The sequence below is a fragment of the Pangasianodon hypophthalmus genome, chromosome 8, assembly GCF_027358585.1.
Source record: "Pangasianodon hypophthalmus isolate fPanHyp1 chromosome 8, fPanHyp1.pri, whole genome shotgun sequence".
NCBI classification, from domain to species: Eukaryota; Metazoa; Chordata; class Actinopteri; order Siluriformes; family Pangasiidae; genus Pangasianodon; species Pangasianodon hypophthalmus.
This window is the reverse complement of record NC_069717.1, coordinates 8,758,222-8,779,505: the sequence shown is the minus strand read 5'-3', so window position 1 is coordinate 8,779,505 and position 21,284 is coordinate 8,758,222. Positions and strand designations below refer to the sequence as shown.

Below are 21,284 nucleotides of genomic sequence, written 5' to 3'. Positions count from 1 at the left end.
CCCTCAAGCACTACCCAAACATCTCCTTAATTAAAAAATTAATAAACTTATTGTATTCAGCTTTACTTATTGTTTCTATAGATGTACTACTTTTAATCCACAGTTGCTTCACCTCTTCTCTACTCTTGTTATTACTTCTAAATATGTTCAACTATGATCTCAGGACTCATTTCCTAAGTTTTTATTAATTCTGAATCTGCTCAACTATGATCTCAGGACTTATTTCCTATTCTTTGGCAATATTTAAGTGCATCTAGTTATGCCAGGAAAGCTGTCTTGGATTGTGTTGGTGTGAGAGAGAGAGAGAGAGAGAGAGAGAGAGTTGTGAGTACTTGTGAGTACTGAGTAATGGTGTATGGATTATGGATTATATATCTCTCAAATTACTGAGCATCTGCGTAACTATAGCAGCAAAACCATTTATTCCTTCATGTGAAATACAAGCAGAATACTCCTACCCTCCTGTAGGGGAATGATTTTATAGCTGGGTAGGGACCAAATGGCCCCAGAAGGAGAGGAATATGCAACAGTTTTGACCTTTTTAAACAAAAACTGCAGCTTTCATTTAATAACTAAAAGAGAAAAGAGGTTTCCTTTTGGTTACTGACGTTAAAGTTAGGGTTAGATTAATAAATACATTAATGAGGAGGATAGTAAGACAAACGTCTATGTATGTGTGTGTGTGTGTGTGTGTGTGAGAGAGAGAGAGAGAGAGAGAGAGAGAGAGAGAGGTGTAGCTAATTTGTAAATGAATGACTGAATGAATAGGTAAACAAAATAATTTATGCCGATGGATCACAGGACACATGCAGTATATAGAATCCAATGCGGTTGCGCACATCTTGCGCAAAGAGCGCGCGTATCCAAGACTTTGGCTCTGTCCCAAACCGCACACTACTGTTCTAAATCGTCTGTCAAAGTAGTACACTAGGTGGCGTGCTTTTGTGAATATCTAATACGGTAGTGTGCCACACTGGACGTGTATTTTCCCCTCGGCTCTTTCTATTTTTTTTTCTTTTCCCACTGTGTAGCGAGCTGCTCCTGCGCTGCTGTGCGCAGCTGGGAGGGCGGGGTGCTCACGCGGACTGTCGGAAAGAGCGCAGCGCCGCGCGCGGGGGGGAAAAAAGTCTCGCGCTTTCACTGGAGCCGCCTGGTCGCGCGCGCTGTCCCGGAGCCGCCGCCGCCGCCGCCTTTACGCGCAGAATAATGGAACTATCAGCTTTAGCAACGTGTTGCTTTATAACGGCTGTCGCTTTTACGACGGCTTTAGCGAGCAAACTGAACGTCCCACGTCTTCGCCTCTCATACAAAGGTAAAAAAAAAAAATCTTATTTATCATTTTTTTTCAGTCTAGTATTAATTCTTTCTTATTTAGTGGAGATGCAGAGAAATCCTTCAGCATCGAAAAATTGGTTCTGTCTAGTTAATATACTGCACTGCAATGTAAAGCACAAATTAATATCATTGCACATCAATGCAACTTATTATTATTATTATTATTATTATTATTATTATTATTATTATTATTTATTAATCTACTTGTTGTGCTCTCACTTATTGAGCCCTGAAATGTTTGGAAGTTCTTCAAAGATAACTTAGATAGACCTAGATTAGACCTAGACCTAGATTAGAACTGTGTTTATATACTATATGGAGGGCCCAAGTTACAGCCACATCTGAAATTACTATATATATTTCAATCAATATTCCATATTCCATATTCCATTTTGCGTATATTATGAACTTGTTTTATCCACTCCATCGAGACACTGACGTCATGCAATGCAGCAGACATCATTATTCAATTGCACGCCAAATATTACAAGATTATAATTTTCAGTACGTTATATTACACGAGTGTTTTTTTTTTTTTTGCGGTTTGGCACTGCGCACGTGCAAACCGCAAACCACAATCCCTAAACACTTTCTCATGCAGTCCTGATCCGTGTCTCGGCTCGTGTGACTTGTAAATTACGCATCATGTGCAATTCAAATGTGCCTGCTCTCTTTTTCAGTCATCCAAAAAAAAAAAAAAAAAATCAACACAAGTTTAAAAGCATCACAGAGCAGGGAATTCATTAACGGCGGTTTTCCTATAGCTGTTAACTTAAATAGACTTTACACGGGTAATTTACATTTAACTGTGGCTCATTACAGTCTCTATTTATTTATTTATTTATTTATTTATTTATTTATTTATTGCCTTTGAGGAAAGTACTACTTAGCTGCAGTGTTTTTACATGATGCTTAATCCAAAGAAAAAACAACAACAACTGTGTCATCAGATCAAAAGTAGGCCAGTTCCACAGGAAACCATCACTGTGCTTTTAATTATTGTTTATGCTGTTTATTGAGATGCACTATGGCTATATTTAATGTAAGACTATGGTCATAAATTGCACTGTAAATTAATCAACTAGTTCAATTCACTGTGAAGTCATTCAAGACCAAAAATGGATATGGATGGTGTAATTTCTTTTTACATGCCGATCATATAGAAGTGGGAAACCCACAGATCTGGCCATTGTGTTAACCCTGTACCCTTTCCATTGTGCCAGATAGACATTTGTCTTCAGGGAGGATATTTCTTTCCACAGACCAAACAACAGTATGATACATAGCAGCATATAACAGCCCTTTACATGATAACTCATCCCTGCTTTGTAAAATATTACAAACACAAGGGATGCATTTACACTGCTGGTGAAAGATACTCATCTTTTTCTGTGACTTTTCTCATGACAGTCTAATCAGATAAAATACATTATATGGCCAAAAGTTTGTGGACATCTGACCGTCACACCCATATGTGCTTTTTGAACATCCCCTTCCAGATATAGTTCCCACAATTGCTGTTATAAAGACCTCCACTCTTCTGGGAAGGCTTTCCACTAGATTTTGGATCGTGGCTGTGGGGATTTGTGCTCATTCAGCCACAAGAGCATTAGTGAGGTCCAATTCATCCCAGAGGTGTTCAGTGGGGTTGAGATCAGGGCTCTGTGCAGGCCACCCAAGTTCTTCCACGCCAACCTTGGCAAATCATGTCTGTATGGAGCTCGCTTTGTGCGCAGGGGCATTGTCATGCTGGAACAGGTTTGGACTCTTTAGTTGCACTGAAGGAAAATTGTAATGCTACAGCACACAAAGACATCTTACACAATTGTGTGCTTCCAACTTTGTGGCAACAGTTTGGGGAACACTCATATATGGGTGTAACGGTCAGGTGTCCACAAACATTTGGCCATATAGTGTACATTTAATCTTATATTTTCAATCCACACTGAATTTCACAATCCACTTCACCTCACTGGCCTTGCAAGCAAATTCACAGCTGGCCTTGACTGCACCTTATCACCAAAAACAAATTTAGGTTAGTTTTTTTAATGGATGTGCCTTGTTCATTTAGCATGTGTGGGTCAGTTCAGGAGTGAGACTGACCGATACTAATCACCCAGACAAAATAATCAGATTTGAGTATTAACTCAGAATTGAGTACATGTGGTGGGAATGTAGCGTTATGTTGCACATTGGGATTCCCTGTGGCTTATTACTCCACTTGGCTGATAACCCGTCCTTGCTGATTTAACCTACTTTTTCCCAGTTGCATCTCAAAGGCCATATCAGTACTGTTTCAGCTCAGTTCACTATGTGAGTTCTTGGATGCCAAAGGGATTGAGTTAACACGTTTCAAGAGCAGAATTTTCTGTGAAGCCACTGATATTAGAGGTAATTTCCTTGTCAAAGTGAAAAATGGCAGACAATAAAATACTTCACACTTCTGTATTGTAACATTTGATTTGCTGTGGTAGAAAGGAGTTTTCTGTGGCCAGCTGTTTGATGTATGAGACAGCTGGAGTAACTTTCTTTCTGTACTCTAACAAAGGGTTTATTGAAAACAAGGGCGGTAGTGTTAAGGGTGCAAATGTTCATGGGCATGTGTGCCTTGTGTGTATGAATTGTGGGAACCATGTAGGTGGAGTTGTAGATGAGAGACAATTGAGTAATTTGTCCTTGGTAAAGTTGTTTTAACGAATTCAAATCCAATATTTGTGTGTGTGACAGTGTGTATTTGTGTGTGGTCTGGGCAGCACTGTGGCACATTGCCTACTCACAGCTCCAGGATTCCCAGTTTGACCCTGAACTTGGGTTACTGTCTGTGTGGCATTCCCCATGTTCTCCCCGTGCCCATGTGGGTTTCCTCCAGGGTCTCTGGTTTCCTCCCACTGTCCAAAAACATTCCAGTAGCGCGATTGGCTATACTAAATTGCCCATAGGTATGAAAGTGTGTGTATTGTGCCCTGCGATGGACTGGTGTCCCATCCAGGCTGTATTCCTGCCTCATGCCCAGTTTTTCTGGGATAGGCTCAGGACAACACGGTTACTGAAGATGAATGAAGGATTGTGTGTAAGAGATGTATCAGAAACCTCATATAGGGAGCAATCTTTGTCCTAAAAAGGACATGAATGTACTGCAAACATTTTTGCCACAGCTATTTTAGAAGTAGACTTGCAGTAGATGAAGTCACACTGATGCTGGTTTAAGCAGTCCTACAAAAAAAAGGTCTCTGAAATCTAAGCCATATAAAAAACAGTGCATATTTATTAATACAAGAGATTTCATAATCGGGTGTTAAGCATATATGTGTGTGTGTGTGGTAGACGTGTGGTGTGTGTAAAGTGCCTCACTTGCTAAATGACTGAATTAGCAGCCTTTCCTGTGTGAGTGGGTCTGATAAAAATCTCCTGGGATTTCCCTCTAGTCCAGCTAAATATTTTGCTTCTTAAACCGTTAATTCTTCTGCATCGTATCTGAAAGTTTTGAGCTAAGTGTTGACCTACACTCTGACCTGCCTGCTTACTGATAAGAGATATAAATGTTCTCTCACTCTTTTACTCACGAACAGGATTTCTCAAAGCCAAGTAAAGGGCAGGAACATGAATATGTTATGTGATAAGCTAATCTCCTGTAGTACCTGTAATAAATTCTGCTAATGAAGGCTAAAATAACTTTTCATCAGTAAGTTCCTGAATACACACACCTATCCATAAGTCTCTTTTTTGTCAATCTCTCTTGTGTGTGTGCATGTGTGTGTGTGTTTGTGAAAGGTATTCCCTGGTGGGTTAATTCTGATTTGTGCTTCATGCATGAGTTGCATGCTTTCATGTGTTGTGAGACGGGGGCCTTTTCCTCACACACCCACCCACACAACCCACCCACCACACACACACACACACACACACACACACACACACACACACACAAGAGGGTAGGAGTATTCTGGTTGTTTCAGTTTACATGAAGTAATGAAGTCACCCAGATGGTCAAGAAGTGTCTGTCCACACCACCACACCATCTCTCTCTCTCTCTCTCTCTCTCTCAGATCATGTTTAAATGTTCCCAGATTTTTGGAACAACTTAAAATACAGAAAGGGAGGAAACAGATTTGGTAGTGGTAAGAGTCAATTGGGCAGTTATGCATAAATATACAGTTAAACATGGAACAATTTAAAGAGATTGTAGTGTGGATAACGTAGGCCTTCTGTAATCTTTGTAAAGGTTTGGGGCTCAAGGGTAATAGTTCAAAAGCAACTTGGTGAGTTTGTAATTTCTACATAAGAAGGTAAACACATAATACACTTGTCCTTTAAGTAGTGATGGCCATTGTACTAATCATAAATGTTCTAAAATCAACTGATTTCTGCATTTTTGGGTATTGCATCAGAAACTGCCTGACTAATTAAAAAAACAGCTCGCAATCACACAATTTTCAGATCGTTTAGTTTATGCATCATTTAATATCATATTTTGTTTGAGGAATTTACAGTATAGTGCTATACTGACATACAGCAATATGGAATTTACTGTTATCTTTTCTGACCTCTGATTCAGAGGGGGTTCCAATAATAGTGATTTCTCTTCTTTGCTGCATGCTATTTTCAATTATTTTCTATGTAAAATTATTGTATTTTTTAATGTGGAAAATATGTTGCCATTCAACACATAAAATGGTGTGCAAGATCCGTTTCAGTCATGAAATATAGCCAAACATGGTAAAGTCACAGCGACAATGGGAATAAGATAAAGCTGTCAGAAATATCATTACCAAAACATTATTGGTAAATTAGTAAGAAGAGACTTATTTCTTATCAACTTGTGTAATCTGAGTTATGTGAAAAGTTTCAATGATAGATTGGTGTGATTCACAGAGGGCAATCACTAATCCAATTTTTTTTGGATACAATAACAGTATGTCATAAAGTATTTTATTTCTCTTATACAACAACAATTTGCCAATGCAAACATATTTTTTATTTATTAAAGAATGACACATCATGTGTTTATCCATTTGTAGTTATAAGTAATGTGGAACATTTGTGAAACAACCCAATGGACAAAATGTCCCAACCAAATGGCCGATGTTGGCCTTGGGAAGTTAATTCCTTCCTCGCTTACATTACAGCAGCTATAAACAGTCATTCCCTCACCAGCATCTCTTTTCTCTCTCTTGAAGTTAATAAAACAAAAAAGCACCTTGTAATGATACTGAGAAACCACAAAACCCTTCATCTAGAAGACTTTCCCATGTTGGAAAACTTTGACTGTTACAAAGCCCTGACAATAGTGGCTCCTTCCAGAAATGTTAAATAAATCTCTAACAGAAAACTTCACCGTATCATTAATCCATTTATGTGAAGTGGCTACCATACATGTCCCTGTTAAGTTGTTACTACAGAAATGATATCATATTAGAATGAGCATGTTAATATAAACCTGTGAGTTGCCTTATCTGGCACTGTTATCGAAGGTGCTGTTATACAAAATTAATCAACACTTTCTGACTAATCAGAGTTGAGAATTCAACAACACTGTGGTATAAATGTGCATCATTGAATTTCACTCTAAAATACTTATTGGGTAAGTTTCAACTCTTTGACAAGCGTGTTAGGAAATGAAATATCTGTCCATAAGGCCTCAATTCCCGTTACGCCTGTGCCGGATGCATTGCACATTCGTCATGGCTATGGTTTGGCAGGGCATACACACACACACCTGTGCACACACACACACACACACACACACACACACACACACACTGAAAACTGGTATAAATTTACTGTAGAAAATTGACATAATGGAGACTTACTGTATGTCCCCCATGACACGTAATCAAACACACACGAAGTAGCATGCTTCGGATGATTGAGACCTCAGAGAGGGCTGGTTTCTGGGTTTCTGATCCATGTGCTGGCTGGAACAATGCTATGTTGTGTATGGCTCCTCCAGAGCTTTTGCTGCCTGCTACTCTAGTTCTGGACTCAATCACACACTCACACACACCCATGGAAACCATTCCCAAAGGGTGACAACTGGCCAAACAGCTGTCCCCTGGCAGGATGTAAACAATTTCACATTCTTAGCCTCGTTACAGTGGTCAGTTATGAACTCACTGAGCTCAAAATCATTCATTTACTCACTTATTGTCTGTGACCTGGCTTAAGGCAGGAGCAGTATGGGACCCAGCATGGGACGGTAATCCAAGATGGGGAATTAGCTCCAAATTCCACAACATATTTAATACTTTGGCCCTACCAACCTCCATAATACCTGAAGTCAGGACTTCTTGTCCTTCAACTTTCAGAAGGGTGGCACTTCATGAGCTCCCAAAAAAGTCAATTTCTATATTTTTACTATCCCCTGTTCTGTGTGTGTAGTAGGGGTGAAAGGCATTGCCACTATCTATATTTGTATCTACAAGAAGGATTAGAGAAGAAAGCAGTAACAAGAATGAACCAAAACAAACTTAAAAATGGCACCATTGCAACAGGAACCAAGATGTAAAGACTGCGACAACTGGAGTTACTTATGATGAACTTTAAGCCATAGATGTCAGCCTGCAGGGGGAATGGTGGCGTAGTGGTTAGCACTGTTGCCTCTCACCTTCAGTTGGGGGTTTGATTCCTGCCTCTGCCGTGTGTGCAGTGTTTGCATGTTCTCCCCGTGCTCCAAAGACATGACATCTACAAAGACATGTGTTGAAGGCTGACTGGCATTTTCAAATTGTCCATGGTGTGTGTGATTGTGCCCTGCGATGTGCCGTCAAGGGTGTCTCTCGCCTTGTGCCCTGAGTCCCCTGGGACAGGTTACCCTGCGACCCTGTGTAGGATAAGTGGTACAGAAAATGGATGGATGGAGGTCAGCTTGTGAGTATTGCTGATTGTTCACTGACATGGAAAAGAAATAGTTTTGGAGAAGTGGTGGGGTGGAGTAGAAGAGTCTTGCTCCCAGAAAATGAAACTCAGAAAACTGGAACAGAGATGAGCTGAATGCAGTCAAGTTACCCCAGTAAAAGATCCCACATGGTTTCATGAATCCAATCTCATGATAAATTTGTACAGATTTGTACAGAACAAGTGAGGCTGATGTGGTTGGATTTCAGTTGAAAAGAAAACAATACTAAGGCTAACCTACCACAGCCCTAACCTTAACTGAACTATTACAGATTTGCATGTCTGAGATCATGTGGGATTCCATTACAAAGTTGATCTTGCTTATATTTATTTATTCATAGTTTAGAAATTTGCATTATTCCACAGTAGTACCAAAATACCCTTCTCATCTCAGTCATGGCTCAGAAAGAGCTTCTTCTGTTTGTTCTGACATACAATGAACATCAGATCTTACTTGTACCAAAGCATTATTTAGACACGATATGATTTCTGAACATACATCTATGTATGTATGTTTCTGAAGGATGCTTGTAGGAATTATGATCAATTCACATTAGGTAAGCGATCTCTGTGTGTACTGCAAACTCCTCATTTTAATACAAACTGAATATTTTGACTTATTTTAAATTGAATATATTTAAAATATTTTGACTATTTTAAATTGTGCTTCATCATTAGTGGGTCACATGACCATATATTTTTTGCAGGCTATAGTAATAACTTACTTAAAACTCGTGAAATGTTCTAAAACCCTTGTTCCGCATCTTAAGCTCAGCCAATACTTTCTTTCATTTTGTTTTCCCCGGGAGATGATTGAAAAGAGCAAGCACTTCCTGGGGTGTCTTTATACTGACAAAAAAGCGTGAAATCTCTTTACCCACAGGATATAATGGAATCTTTACCAGCATGTCAATTCAGATGGGATATACAGTACATTCCATGGGGTTATTTCTACTGGTGTACTCTTTCCAGATGTGTGCACGCACAGTCCATAAAAAAATGACTGACATTGTGGATTCAGATGGGATCACAATCCCAGAGATACTCCAAAATAATTACATTTCCCATCTCCTCATTTAAAACTAGTCCAATCTGAATATGGCCTAATACTGCATCTTCAGAACCTCTAAGTTTAAGTGTATCCCAAGTTTAGCTCCTGACTGCTGTTTAGTTTGGCCCTGTATAATGAGGCTCTGCAAAATAAAAAGCTAATTCTAGCATATAAAAATGGTGTATACTCACACATGCTGAGAAAGACCAGAGCAACAGCTGGCCAGTAAATCATAGTGCGATTTGTTTAACCTCTATGGTGAGTGCAGCCATGGCACTAGATCGGAATTACATCCATATACACATATACACTTCCACATATACACAAATGACTGAGAAGTATGCAAATAAGACTGGGCAAAGATTAGAACTGAAGAAAATGGGAGGAAACTGTATTTTGAAAAGTTGGTGACATGTTGCTTAGCAACAGTGTTCTCAGCATAAAGCATAGGTCCTCCACCTTCTCCAGGGAATTTTTACCTAACCATTACGTTTAATGTCATTCTAAGCATATAAACTTGATTTAAGGAATATTTAATAATAATTAAGTATATTAAAATTTCATTAGCCTTTATTCGTGGAGCATGTCTTATGCTCATTTTACACTAGACCACAGAGGAAATACCAAAGCCTGGCACTGGCAGCTCACAGAGTGTCTATTTAAAATAAAAATGAGGTCACTGGCCAAAAAAGGTTGAGAACACCTGGTGTAAAAACTTTTGCACAACAAAAATTTATGAAAAAAAGGGTTTTGTTGGTCAGAGAAAGGATGGGGGGAAGAATTGAGGGGATGAATGAAGGTGAAGTTGTCACGCTATAATTCAAAGTGATATTTGAAGTGAAGAGAAATAGAGCCTAAAGAAATGCATTTACCAGCTGTCAGATTACCAGCTGTGACTGTCTCTATATGTGTAAGGACTCTGTGTCTCCATAACAACAACACACTTGCCTTCTATCTATAAAAATGTAGAAGAGAAGATTAAAAAAAAAGAAGTGAAGAACTGAGAGGTCATTAAACTCTTTTGGCCTGTATTTATATACAAGGTTCAGGATTTTATAGTCATAAATGAAGTATATCTCAAAAGAATGTGTAGCTAAAAGTATTTGTGATTGGCATTTTCATTGGGTCAGTTTGGGATAGGATTTGTGCATAAATAACTTTATTAAATGGGAATGTATTTTTATTCATAAAATGAATCTAATCTATACAAAACACCCAAGCGCCAACCAAGCAAAAAATTCAGCCCATGCCAGAAATAATAATTGCAGTATTTACAATAATAAAAAAAAATTAACACATTAACACTCTGGTCACATAGAGTTGGAAACTTTACTGAAGGGACTGAAATGATAAAGAAACTGAGAGAGAGAGAGAGAGAGAGAGAGAGAAATGTATTGAGGCCCTGTCCACATGTACAGTATACAGATATTTTTTGAAAAAATAATTATTACTATACTTCATTTAAAGCAGCCTTCAACAGTGATTTGAAAACTCTCACATGAACACACCAGTTCAGTAATAGTGTGTCATAATATGTTGGGTCAAATTTTTCAAGAATACCATGAAGAGCTTAAGTATTGTTGAGCAGAAATGTGGAACAAATCCAACATGGCCAAACGTTTTAAAACAAAACATGACAAATACACAGATTCAAATGCATGGACTAACAACGAGGTCAAACTACTGCTTAAGGTTGGCCCGGATTTTATCCAAAATCTGAGATCACGGCAAAAACTTTATCAAATAAGGAATTACAGACCACAAACTAACAGCCTGGTCAGCAGCCATGATAAATGGAGTCCTAACACACTGATAACTCATGCAAAACCTCAATGGGCATGCACAGATTTTGCAGCGTTTGCAAAAAGATATGTTTTTCCAATCTACAGTTTTCATGTGGACAGGAGGCCAAAATAAGAGAAAAACTATTTTTCAAAAAAAAAAAACAAAAATCCTGTGAGAAAAGTGGAGGAAGTACTAGTTTATCTGCTAATGATTCTACAGAGCAGGGGTTCTCAAGCTTTTTTGCATTCAAGAACCCCTTTTAGGGTAAAAGACTTTCCAAGGACCCTGTATTTATTTACAGCTCAGATTTTATTTTAAGAACAACAGGCTAATATGTTCTCTTTTCATTTTTTCAAGCCATTCAAGATTTTTTTTTAAACTCCTGAATTTTCCATGTGTAGATTTGAAAAATTGTATATCACATTAACTTTACTTCCTGGTTTTCATTTCAAAATTGCAGTTAAAGTTAACATTATTTATACGTACATTTTAATTGAGTTTTAGATTAACCATTTTCCTTTCAAGTGAGCAGCCAGTTCGGCTTATAACTATAGGTTATTCACAGTGAAATTAACAACAATCGTTAATTCATTAAATTAAGTAATAATAAATTCCTGTGATTCCATGTCTGGATATACATCACAGACCCCATTTTGAGATCCATGGCCAGGTATAAAATTCTCTGAGAATTACACTGTATGTCAGAGCGAATCAGAGACTTGATTTCGAGTGTGAGTGCGAATCAACTGTGAATGAATTGAGTGCCACTCTGTGTTAAAACATGTGAGGAGAGAAAGAGCCAGATTGTAGGGAGAACCACAAGGCAGGCAGAGCCGACTTTGTGCCAGGGGGACGGCACTTCACCACGCTTAAAATGACATGCAACTCCGTAATCATTCCCTCATGATGCTAACTGCACTAGCCAGCCATCGATTAGTTCCACACTCCAGCTGCTGACAGGAACAGCCAAGAGCTACAAAACAGCAAGAAATCAATAGTGATCACACACTGAGAAAGTATAATACGTGCCAGATCTTTCAGTTTTAGATATAAACAGTGAGATATGAGCATTAAACCAGGCTCTCACTGAGTGTATTACACCGCCTGTTTAGTAGTGTGGTGTGTCAGTGGTCTAGTGTGCTTTACACTTTGCCCAAATACTCAAGGATCCATTCTGAGTTTGTTTGGGGAAAACATTAACATCGTAGGTTCAGAAAATTCCTTCCATACCATGGATCACTTCCACAGTTTTATATGTTACTCCTGCATTGCATAAATGTGAGATTAAGGGTACATCCATACATTGTTCTAATTCATTTACTGGCACTCTTCAGTGGTTTGCACAATGGGTAGTGTTGCCACCTCACAAAGGTCTCTGGTTTGATCCTGAGTTCAGTTAACTGTCTGTGGAATTTACATGCTTGAAATTATATATATATTATGAAACAGGAAGTAACATGACAAGTTCAACCAATCACATTATTCAAAGCCTGGCCCCAGGAGTAGATCATTTTCACACTATACACACTGTACACTAAATGTCTAATAGAAGTGAAGCCCGGATCACAGTTTTCAGGTGGCCCAGACATCTGCACCAGAGTTTACATTTATTTATAAAAAATTCATTTGACAGATGCTTTAATCCAAAGTGACTTACTACTGAAACAAGATTCACTGCAAGCTGCTGAGGGTTAAGGGTCTTGCTCAAGGACCCAACAGGGGTAGCTTAGTGGTTCTAGGATTTTAAGTCTTCCTTTTAAGGCCAGTAAAAATAATTAAATACACAAATGTAACACAACTCTGGACACTTAGTGGAGTTTGATTTGTGAAGATACTGTATAAGCTGCCTGCAGCACACAGACAGTACATATTGTTTTTCCTCTTACTTCTTATTGTCTTTTTGTAAATTTGTTTATTCATACATTCATTTTCAGTAACCACTTTATCCTAGTCGGCATTGTGGTGCATCTGGAGCACTGGATGTGGAGGGGAAGAATACACCCTGAATGGGACACCAGTGTATTGCAAGGCCCTTTGCACACACACATTCACACACTCATTCACACCTTGGAATAATTTAGAGAGAACCCTAAAGAAATCCATGCAGACATGAAGAGAACATGTGAAACTCCATATAGACTGTGACCTAAACTCAGAATTGGACCAGGGACCTAGGGCAAACCTACCTGCTCCACCACTTTGCCACCCCCTTTTGTAAACTACCATCTCTAATTAAGAATAAATAACTTTGGTTATCACATGACCTACTAAAGCAGTAGCAGCATACGAAATACAGGAAACCGAACTGTACTGCTCACATGAAATTATAACACTATACAGTAGATATGATTAAAAAAAAACAAATATATTCTTTGGTTTATGAATGTGGGGATCCATCTTCACAGCCATGTAGCCAGACTCCCACTGAAGTTTATGGTTTATTTACACACTACTAATGGATAACTAATGGATGTTTGCAAGCAGAGAACTGCTCATAAAAATTGAAGTCCAGCTACTGTCTAGCTGCTGTATCATGTCAGATTTATGATGATTACAATCATGTCAGATTTATGATGATTACAATCTTCTGAAGTTCCAACTTTGGCGGTGTGTAACAAAGTTGGACAAAAAATGGCTATTTTCAGGTTATTTATATTATTGAATATAGTTCAGACATGATTAGGTTTTGTGTGTGTGTGTTTCCATAGAAAGGACTTCTTTCCTTTCCAAGTCCGAGAAGATGAACAACTCCAAGTACTCATCTTGTAATTACTGTAATTCCCTCATGATGTGAGCACTATTACTCTACTTGATTAGAAAGAAGGGAGAGGAAGGAAGGAGTATGCTCTCAGCTCTACTGATTACACTTCAGACATACAATCACTTTTTGTGGAAATGCCACTTTTTATTCACTCACTATTCACTGTTACACAAGTAGACTGAATGCAGTAAACTCTGTTACTCCTTCATCCTTTCCTGGCTATTTCCATTAAAATGTCTGCCATTTTAGTGGGCAGTGGTTCACTGACAGACTTTCAAAAGATCTGCCATTTTTTAAAAAACAATTTCCTATTACTGGAGTCTATGCTTCTAGAGACTGTAGTGGAACATTAAAGTCTGGCATTGCAATATTTTCCGATTTCCACACACACACACACACACACACAATTAATGCAAGCGTGTTTTTATTTCAGTCCTTATTTCCAGAATCATTACATACCCATTGATTTTTCTTGACTTAACCCGCACCCGGATCTCTGTTTCTCTTTCAGCTTTTTTCTTAAACCATTTTGTCTTGCGTCATTTTGCAGGATGAGATACTTGGGTCACTGGTGACCACCAGTAAGGTTAATTACCTATGTGTGTGTGTGTATATGTGTATGTGTGTTTTCGTGTGTGTGTGTGTGCACGAGCCAACACAAACACCTGAAGACTATCCGGGTGAAGTGATGTCTCTGGTTTACTTAAGGTTAATTACTGATTATAGGGAAGACTGTGTTGTTTTAAAAGAACAGATTATTTATACAGCAGTGAGAGAGAGCCCAGAGCCAGCACCAGTGCATATGTGTGTGTGTGTGTGTGTGTGTGTGTGTGTGCGTGTGTGTGTGTGTACGTGTGTGTATGGGAATGTCAGTAAATTAAAATAGGATAAAGAGAGAGACAGAGTGGTGAAGGCTATAATCTAATGTTGCGCTTAATTTTCTTCAGATGTCCACATGTCTCTCCTACAGCTTGAGAAAATCTGCAAGCAGATCAGACCATTTACACTGCATGCCCTGGCTCTACCTGTAGCACACCTCTTGAGCACCGCTCCTTTTTTTTTTTTAGCCCTACTCATCACAACATTACCACCTGCACCCATATTTACAAAAAAATCCAGGAATATAGTTTGTAACGCCATGAGGCTGAGCTTTATTTTTGCATTTATGTTATAACCATAAAAATAGTGCCATGAATGTGTTAGTGCGCACTACCAGCATCTTGATTTTTTTTTTCTAATGAGTGTCAGATAACACATAATCCATAATAATAATACTGGTCATGATAACATTTAAGTAATTTCCCATGAAACAAAGATTTACGGATTTGTATGTTGGTTTGGGAAAATCTGCCAGATGTCACTGTGGCTGAATTCTAGGTTTTGGCCAAAATTGGGTTTTTCTGCCTATAACATCCACTGTATGGCCAAAAGTATATGACCAATCACATCCATATGTGCTTTTTTGAAGATCCTATTCCAGATTTAGTACCCTTTTGTTGTTATAATAACCTCCACCCTTCTGGGAAGGCTTTCCACTAGATGTTGGAGGACGGCTGTGGAAATTTTTATTCATTCAGCCACAAGAGCATTAGTGAGGTCAGACGCTGATGTTGGGTAACAAGGCCTGGTGAGCAGTCAGCATTCCAGTTCATCCCAAAGGTGTCAGTGGGGTTGAGGTCAGGGCTCTGTGCAGCCCACTCAAGTTCTTCCACACCATCCTTGGCAAACCATGTCTTCATGAACTTCGCTTTGTGCACAGGGGCATTGTCATGCTGGAACAGATTTAGGCCCCTTAGTTCCAGTGAAGGGAAATCTTAATGCTACAGTACACAAAGACATCCTAAACAATTGTGTGCTTCTAACTCAGCAACACATGGGGAAGGCCCATATATGGGTGTTTTGGCCATATAGTGCACTTTGACATTTCAACTTTATTGAACTATAAATATATTTCACCAAAATGACATATAATGCTTGCCTTGGGTATCTTAATACAAACATCATGTTGGGTAAAGAGCCAGTTTAACAAATGCAGCAGTAAAAGTAGTAAGTCTGCATAAAGGTGTCTAAAACATTGTGATTACCACACACGTTACCTCATATAAGTTTTTAAAATGCTAGAACTTTACATCTGGTTGAGATACATGCAAAAGAGAACTACATATAACAGAAAATATGAAAGTTTCATCATCTGAAGCGTTTTCTCAGGCCACCACACATATATTCTTTGGCAAGGCACATCATAATTGCAGCACGTCGAGATAATTACAGCGTGATTATTTTGCTCATATCTTGCCCTCTCTGTGCAGATTCCACTAAGGCCAGCTTGCTCCTTATGGGTCAATATTATCCATGGAGTATGATTTCAACACACACACACACACTCACACACACATATGCAGCCAAGCCTAACATGTCTCTGAACATGATTTGAGTCAAAATAAAAAACAGGACTATGCTGGGGTTCACACACTTGGGGTTCATAGACACAAAGGTTCTGTACATCTCACAAAACACCCACAGACACACACAAACACACACAAACACACACATACATATCATGGCGCCACTCAGATGTGGTAAGTTTTTATTCTCAACCAGGGCACTGCATGATATTTTTGATTTATGCTTACGATTTGATTAGCCGTGCCAGGCCTTTGTTCGTGGATGTTTGAACGTACCGTAAGTTCAAATTCTGGCAGTAAGATGTGTGTGTTTGTGTGTGTGTTTGGGGGGATGATTTATGTGCAAGCTTATTGCCTTGGTTTTCTGTCAGACAGTATGAATATTATCTACTGTAGCAAAGTCATCTGGTTGTAGGTGTATGTCTCTGTATCAGTCAGTTTGTAGGTATATGTATATATGTGTGTGTATGTGTGTGTGTGTATGTGTGTTTGTGTATGTCTTTGTGTTTTATGTGCTCTTGGCTGTGTGGCTTGCTTTCATTACAAGCAAAAATTAAACACAGGTTTTAATCTATGGGCCGTCCTTTTCTTCTTTTGTTCTTCTTTTATTATTCCTCCTTTATGTTTGCTTTCTTTGCTCGTTAAATTCTAATAAGGAATTATATGATGGATGAAAAATCCATTTCTTCTCTTTCTTCGAGAGAGAGAGTGAGAGAGAGAGGGCAACATCACTGAATGATGCTTGGTACAAATAAAAGGTTAGTGATTGTGTGTTATGGCTCCTGGGATTCTGAGCCAGTGTGGAAAAAGGCAGAGGGAAAGATGAAAGGGCAGAAACGAGAAGCAGGAATGTGAGTTGCTGGGTGATAAGTGGGATAAAATAGAGAATGTGAAGTGAGCAAGCGAGCAATGTACTCTGCACTTTTTTGTATTTTCCCAGATCTAACACACACTTGGACTACTTGAGCCCTTGAGCAAGCCCTTAACCCTCAACTGCTCAGTTGTATAAATGAGATAAAAGTAAGGAAAAGAGCTTTGGATAAGAGCATCTGCCAAAATGCCATAAATGTAAATGCAAACCTCAGCTTGGGAAGGGTTGTTAATTAGCATGAGAAACACTACGATGCAGGACATGGGATAGACCCCCTGTGAAATGGGGTCAGAGAAATAGAGAAACAGTACAGTCCTGAGAGCTAATTATTTCTCTCTTCTCATGTACCAGGCTGTGAAATTATTGTAATGCATGGAATTATAATTCTTTTATTTCTTTCTGCCCTCATATTTGGCTAATATTATGTTCATTTGAGTGTCCAAGGAAAGTGTTGCCTTTTTGTTTAACATAATGTGGAAACAAGTCTCTTGTTTGCAAGTAATAACGAAGCCTTACATAAATTGTAATAAAATAAAATATTCATGAAATGCTGAGGAATGTGTTCTGAAGGCCAAGTGTAGGTTTTGCTCCCTTGCTTAATCAAAATCTAAACAAGTTTGTCTGAAAATCTAAATCATTAGGTCCAAACTAATGTGATAACTGAATAATAGGTAATATCAGGATTAGTTTTATTGATAGTACAAATCAGGGGTAATAAGAAGAAAATCTTGGGTTTATTTTGCTTATAAAGTTAGGGCTCACAGATTTAATGTGTAATTCAATTTGAAGCCGAAGGGAAGGGAGTGAAGTGAACTTTCAGTGCAGTCCTCATGATGTGTGTCTCAGTGAAACCAGGCCTGGAACATCTAAGCATCATTTTCAACAAGAATAAGGTTGTATGTGTTTGTTAACTGATTCTCACAAATGTGTTTTACTGCTTTTCTTGATCAGACCTGGTGGCCAGTAATCGTACCTCCATCTTCTCTGGCCTGCATGGGGACCTGCAGCTGTCGGCCATGTTTTTGGATGAGTATCACGACAGGCTCTTTCTGGGAGGGAAGGATGTTCTCTACTCTCTTAGACTGGACCACACACACACAGATGCTAAAGAGGTATCGCCTGCACACTTGTAAACTGTGATATCTGTATTTATCTGGGTGAAGAGCTGTTTTGAAATTTGGGATAGCAAAGTTTTGGCATTCCAACTAGCATAACTTACTAGCAAAGTTTACATTTACAGCTCAGTCTAGCCTGCACAATATTTAATGGCACTGTTTTCTGATGTTAGCCAGAAAATTGACCTGCGCTGGAGACTTTCTAATGTTTCAGAACATTTATATATTATAAATCCAGTGAGTAGTAGACCTTTACTGTACAATTACTTGTTATTATTCTCATGGATCATATATATAGAACATCTACAGCTACGTTTTCCTCACCATTCTGAGGCTTTACGTGTGTGTGTGTGTGTGTGTGTGTGTGTGTGTCAGAGTGGAAACAGAACATGGATATTGATGTGTAAGTTGCATCCATCCTATGTTCATCCTGAGTGATATAACAAACAATTTTATCTGTAAATTAGGAGACTTTCTAATATTATACCAAAAGCTTTGCAATATATACAAATAAAAAATTTTTTTTTTAATTTTACAAAATTGCTTGTTTAGAAATGAAATTACATATCCTAGCAATGTTGTTTGAGGTATGTATTTATGGAAAAGAATTTGCATGAGATAGACATCCACTACATTATCCTCATAGCTCCAGGCTAAAGAAGCAAACATGTGTCAGATGACATGATTGGGGTAGTGAATAAATTCTGTAAATCAGATATTCACCTTGAATAATAATATATTCCTGAAAAGACCATGTTGGTGTGTTCTATTATGCTAAAAGTTGTTTCTAATTATGTGTTATCCAGAAGAGATAACCAGCACACACACACGCACACACACACACACACACACACATACACCGCAAGTGATAATGCAATCCCTGGAGCATAAATCTGTCTCAAATCTTCTCTCTCTCTCTCACACACACACACACACACACACACACACACACGCACACACACCCACACACACATTCACACACCATTAACCATAGTGTTTGTTTTCTTGGGTACCATGTCAGCTTTCTCAGGAGGCTTAATTAAAAGACTGACAAGGCAAAAACACAACAAACACATCTAACTCACACAAACTAACCTTACACACGTGTATAACATTTAAAATGCCAACACATCTGTGAAAACTCATTTAGAGCATGTAGAATTATAAACACTAACATTCCCCCCACTAATTAATACATGTCAGGTTTTATATTATAGTGGGGTTTATGAGGTCTGCTTACGAGAGGAGATTAACCATGGTGTCTGATGTGCAGATTGGTTGTAAAGGCTGTGTTATAGACTCTATAGGAAGGTTTTTTTTTACAGCTGTGTGTAATTAGTCTGAGGATCACTTCCTTTATTAGACCTCCATTTCTAGGAAGCAGCTGCTCACTACCCTTCAGACCGTATAATAATTATTTTAGTGACAAAAATGAAAGACAATTGTTCAAAAAGTAGAAAACAGTGGCGCTTGAAATATTACAGAAATATTTATTTCCATTAAAAAAATGTGTGTAATGCAGTGTGTGTGTGTGTGTGTGTGTGTGTGTGTGTGTGTGTGTGCACGCACACTTGGGTTTGTGAGTATTCTGGTGCCTGCTACCCTTACGATGATGGTACTTTGTGGTAACTGTTGATTGCCACAGCCTCGCCAAACATATAATGTGTGCTTGCATTTGTGTGTGTGTCTATGTGTGTGTTTGCTATAACCATGCCTCCTAAATCCTAGTCAGTGTGTGTGGGCTGGTCAGATGATCCAAATAGGAAGAGCAAAGAATATTGTTGTGCTGAGAGACACGCAAGAGCTACTGCCACTCCCCAGGTCATGACGTTTGACCTTTGCCCCAGACGCTACCACTTTTCACCACATAATGCTCCAATTCACCTTCTAATTTCCATTGACTTAAAACCACCAAGCTATACAATAGCACAATAATAGTTCATTCTACATTATAGGAATTCTGTGCCACAGCTGACTTGGTGTGTTATGTATGCATGTAGTTTTAAACTACATCCGGATTTAAAAATAAATAAATAAATAAATAAAATAATGTTTCAGCACTATAAGTGCCAGAGAAGAGGCACAGATTACAGTTAAATGGGGTACTTGAAACGTATTAACTACTCACCCTAGGGCTAAAGTTAAATTTTGGGATAAACAGTCAACGATGACGTGACCTCACACCAATTGGAGTTACTGTTATCACCCTAAAATTGATTATTTTCCAATAAAAAAGTGTTTTTATTCCTCCTATACCACAGGTATTTGCTAATCATTACACTATTTTAAATTTATTAATGATCTACACATCATACTTTTTAACCACTTATAGTCATATTTAATGTTGTGGAACGTTTGTGAAACAAGTTATCACTTACATTGTAACACCTATAGCCAGTTCACCAGCTTCTGTTTTTTAAAATCTCTATTGAACTTATAAGATTAAAAAAAAACCTGCAGCTTGTCATGTTATTGAAAAACTGGATGACGCTGGAAACTCATTCCATAAATAACAGCTGACCAGCTTTACAGGAACTAAAGCACTAACTCACGGTGCTTTTTTGTGTAAATCCTTCATCACTTCCTCAGACATTTTTAGCAATGTTATTTTTTCATCAAAAGACACAAAGTCAAAACCAGCCTACAGCCAGCTTAGTATGATGACAGACTAACTCCAGTACACAGGTCTTTATTTGGATCAGGTACGCTCTTATAAAGCTCGATCGAGAAGACAGGAAATGTCTCCAGGATGAGGAAGGATGCTGGGTAGTTGATTGCAGCATCCGGACTTAGACAATGTAGCTACATGTAAGAGGGAATAAACAGGAGTGACTCACTGATGACTAAACCATGTGAGTGGTTCACTGAGGAAGATGTTCACCACCTCTACACAAACCATCATATTCCTAGTTTAGATGTGTATCAACTTTTATATTAGTAAAGAAATGTAAAGGGAAATTACACCCTGACTGGATGATTTCCAGGAAACGTAAGATGAACTTATCAAAAGGCTCTTTAAAAAACATTAGTGTTGATTTATAAAAGAAAAGCTCCCATATCAAATACT

General features: G+C 38.4%; 1 protein-coding gene across 1 annotated transcript in view; it reads left to right on the top strand.

Moving 5' to 3' along the window:
- The first annotated feature begins 1,009 nt into the window (after positions 1–1,009).
- Positions 1,010–21,284, top strand: part of sema3bl (sema domain, immunoglobulin domain (Ig), short basic domain, secreted, (semaphorin) 3bl) — a 42,755-nt gene continuing 22,480 nt past the window's right edge. The window contains exons 1-2 of the mRNA XM_026923540.3: positions 1,010–1,312; positions 18,054–18,214. Coding sequence (XP_026779341.3) covers positions 1,207–1,312; positions 18,054–18,214 — 267 coding nt within the window. The 5' untranslated portion in view covers positions 1,010–1,206. The remainder of the gene's footprint in view (positions 1,313–18,053; positions 18,215–21,284) is intronic.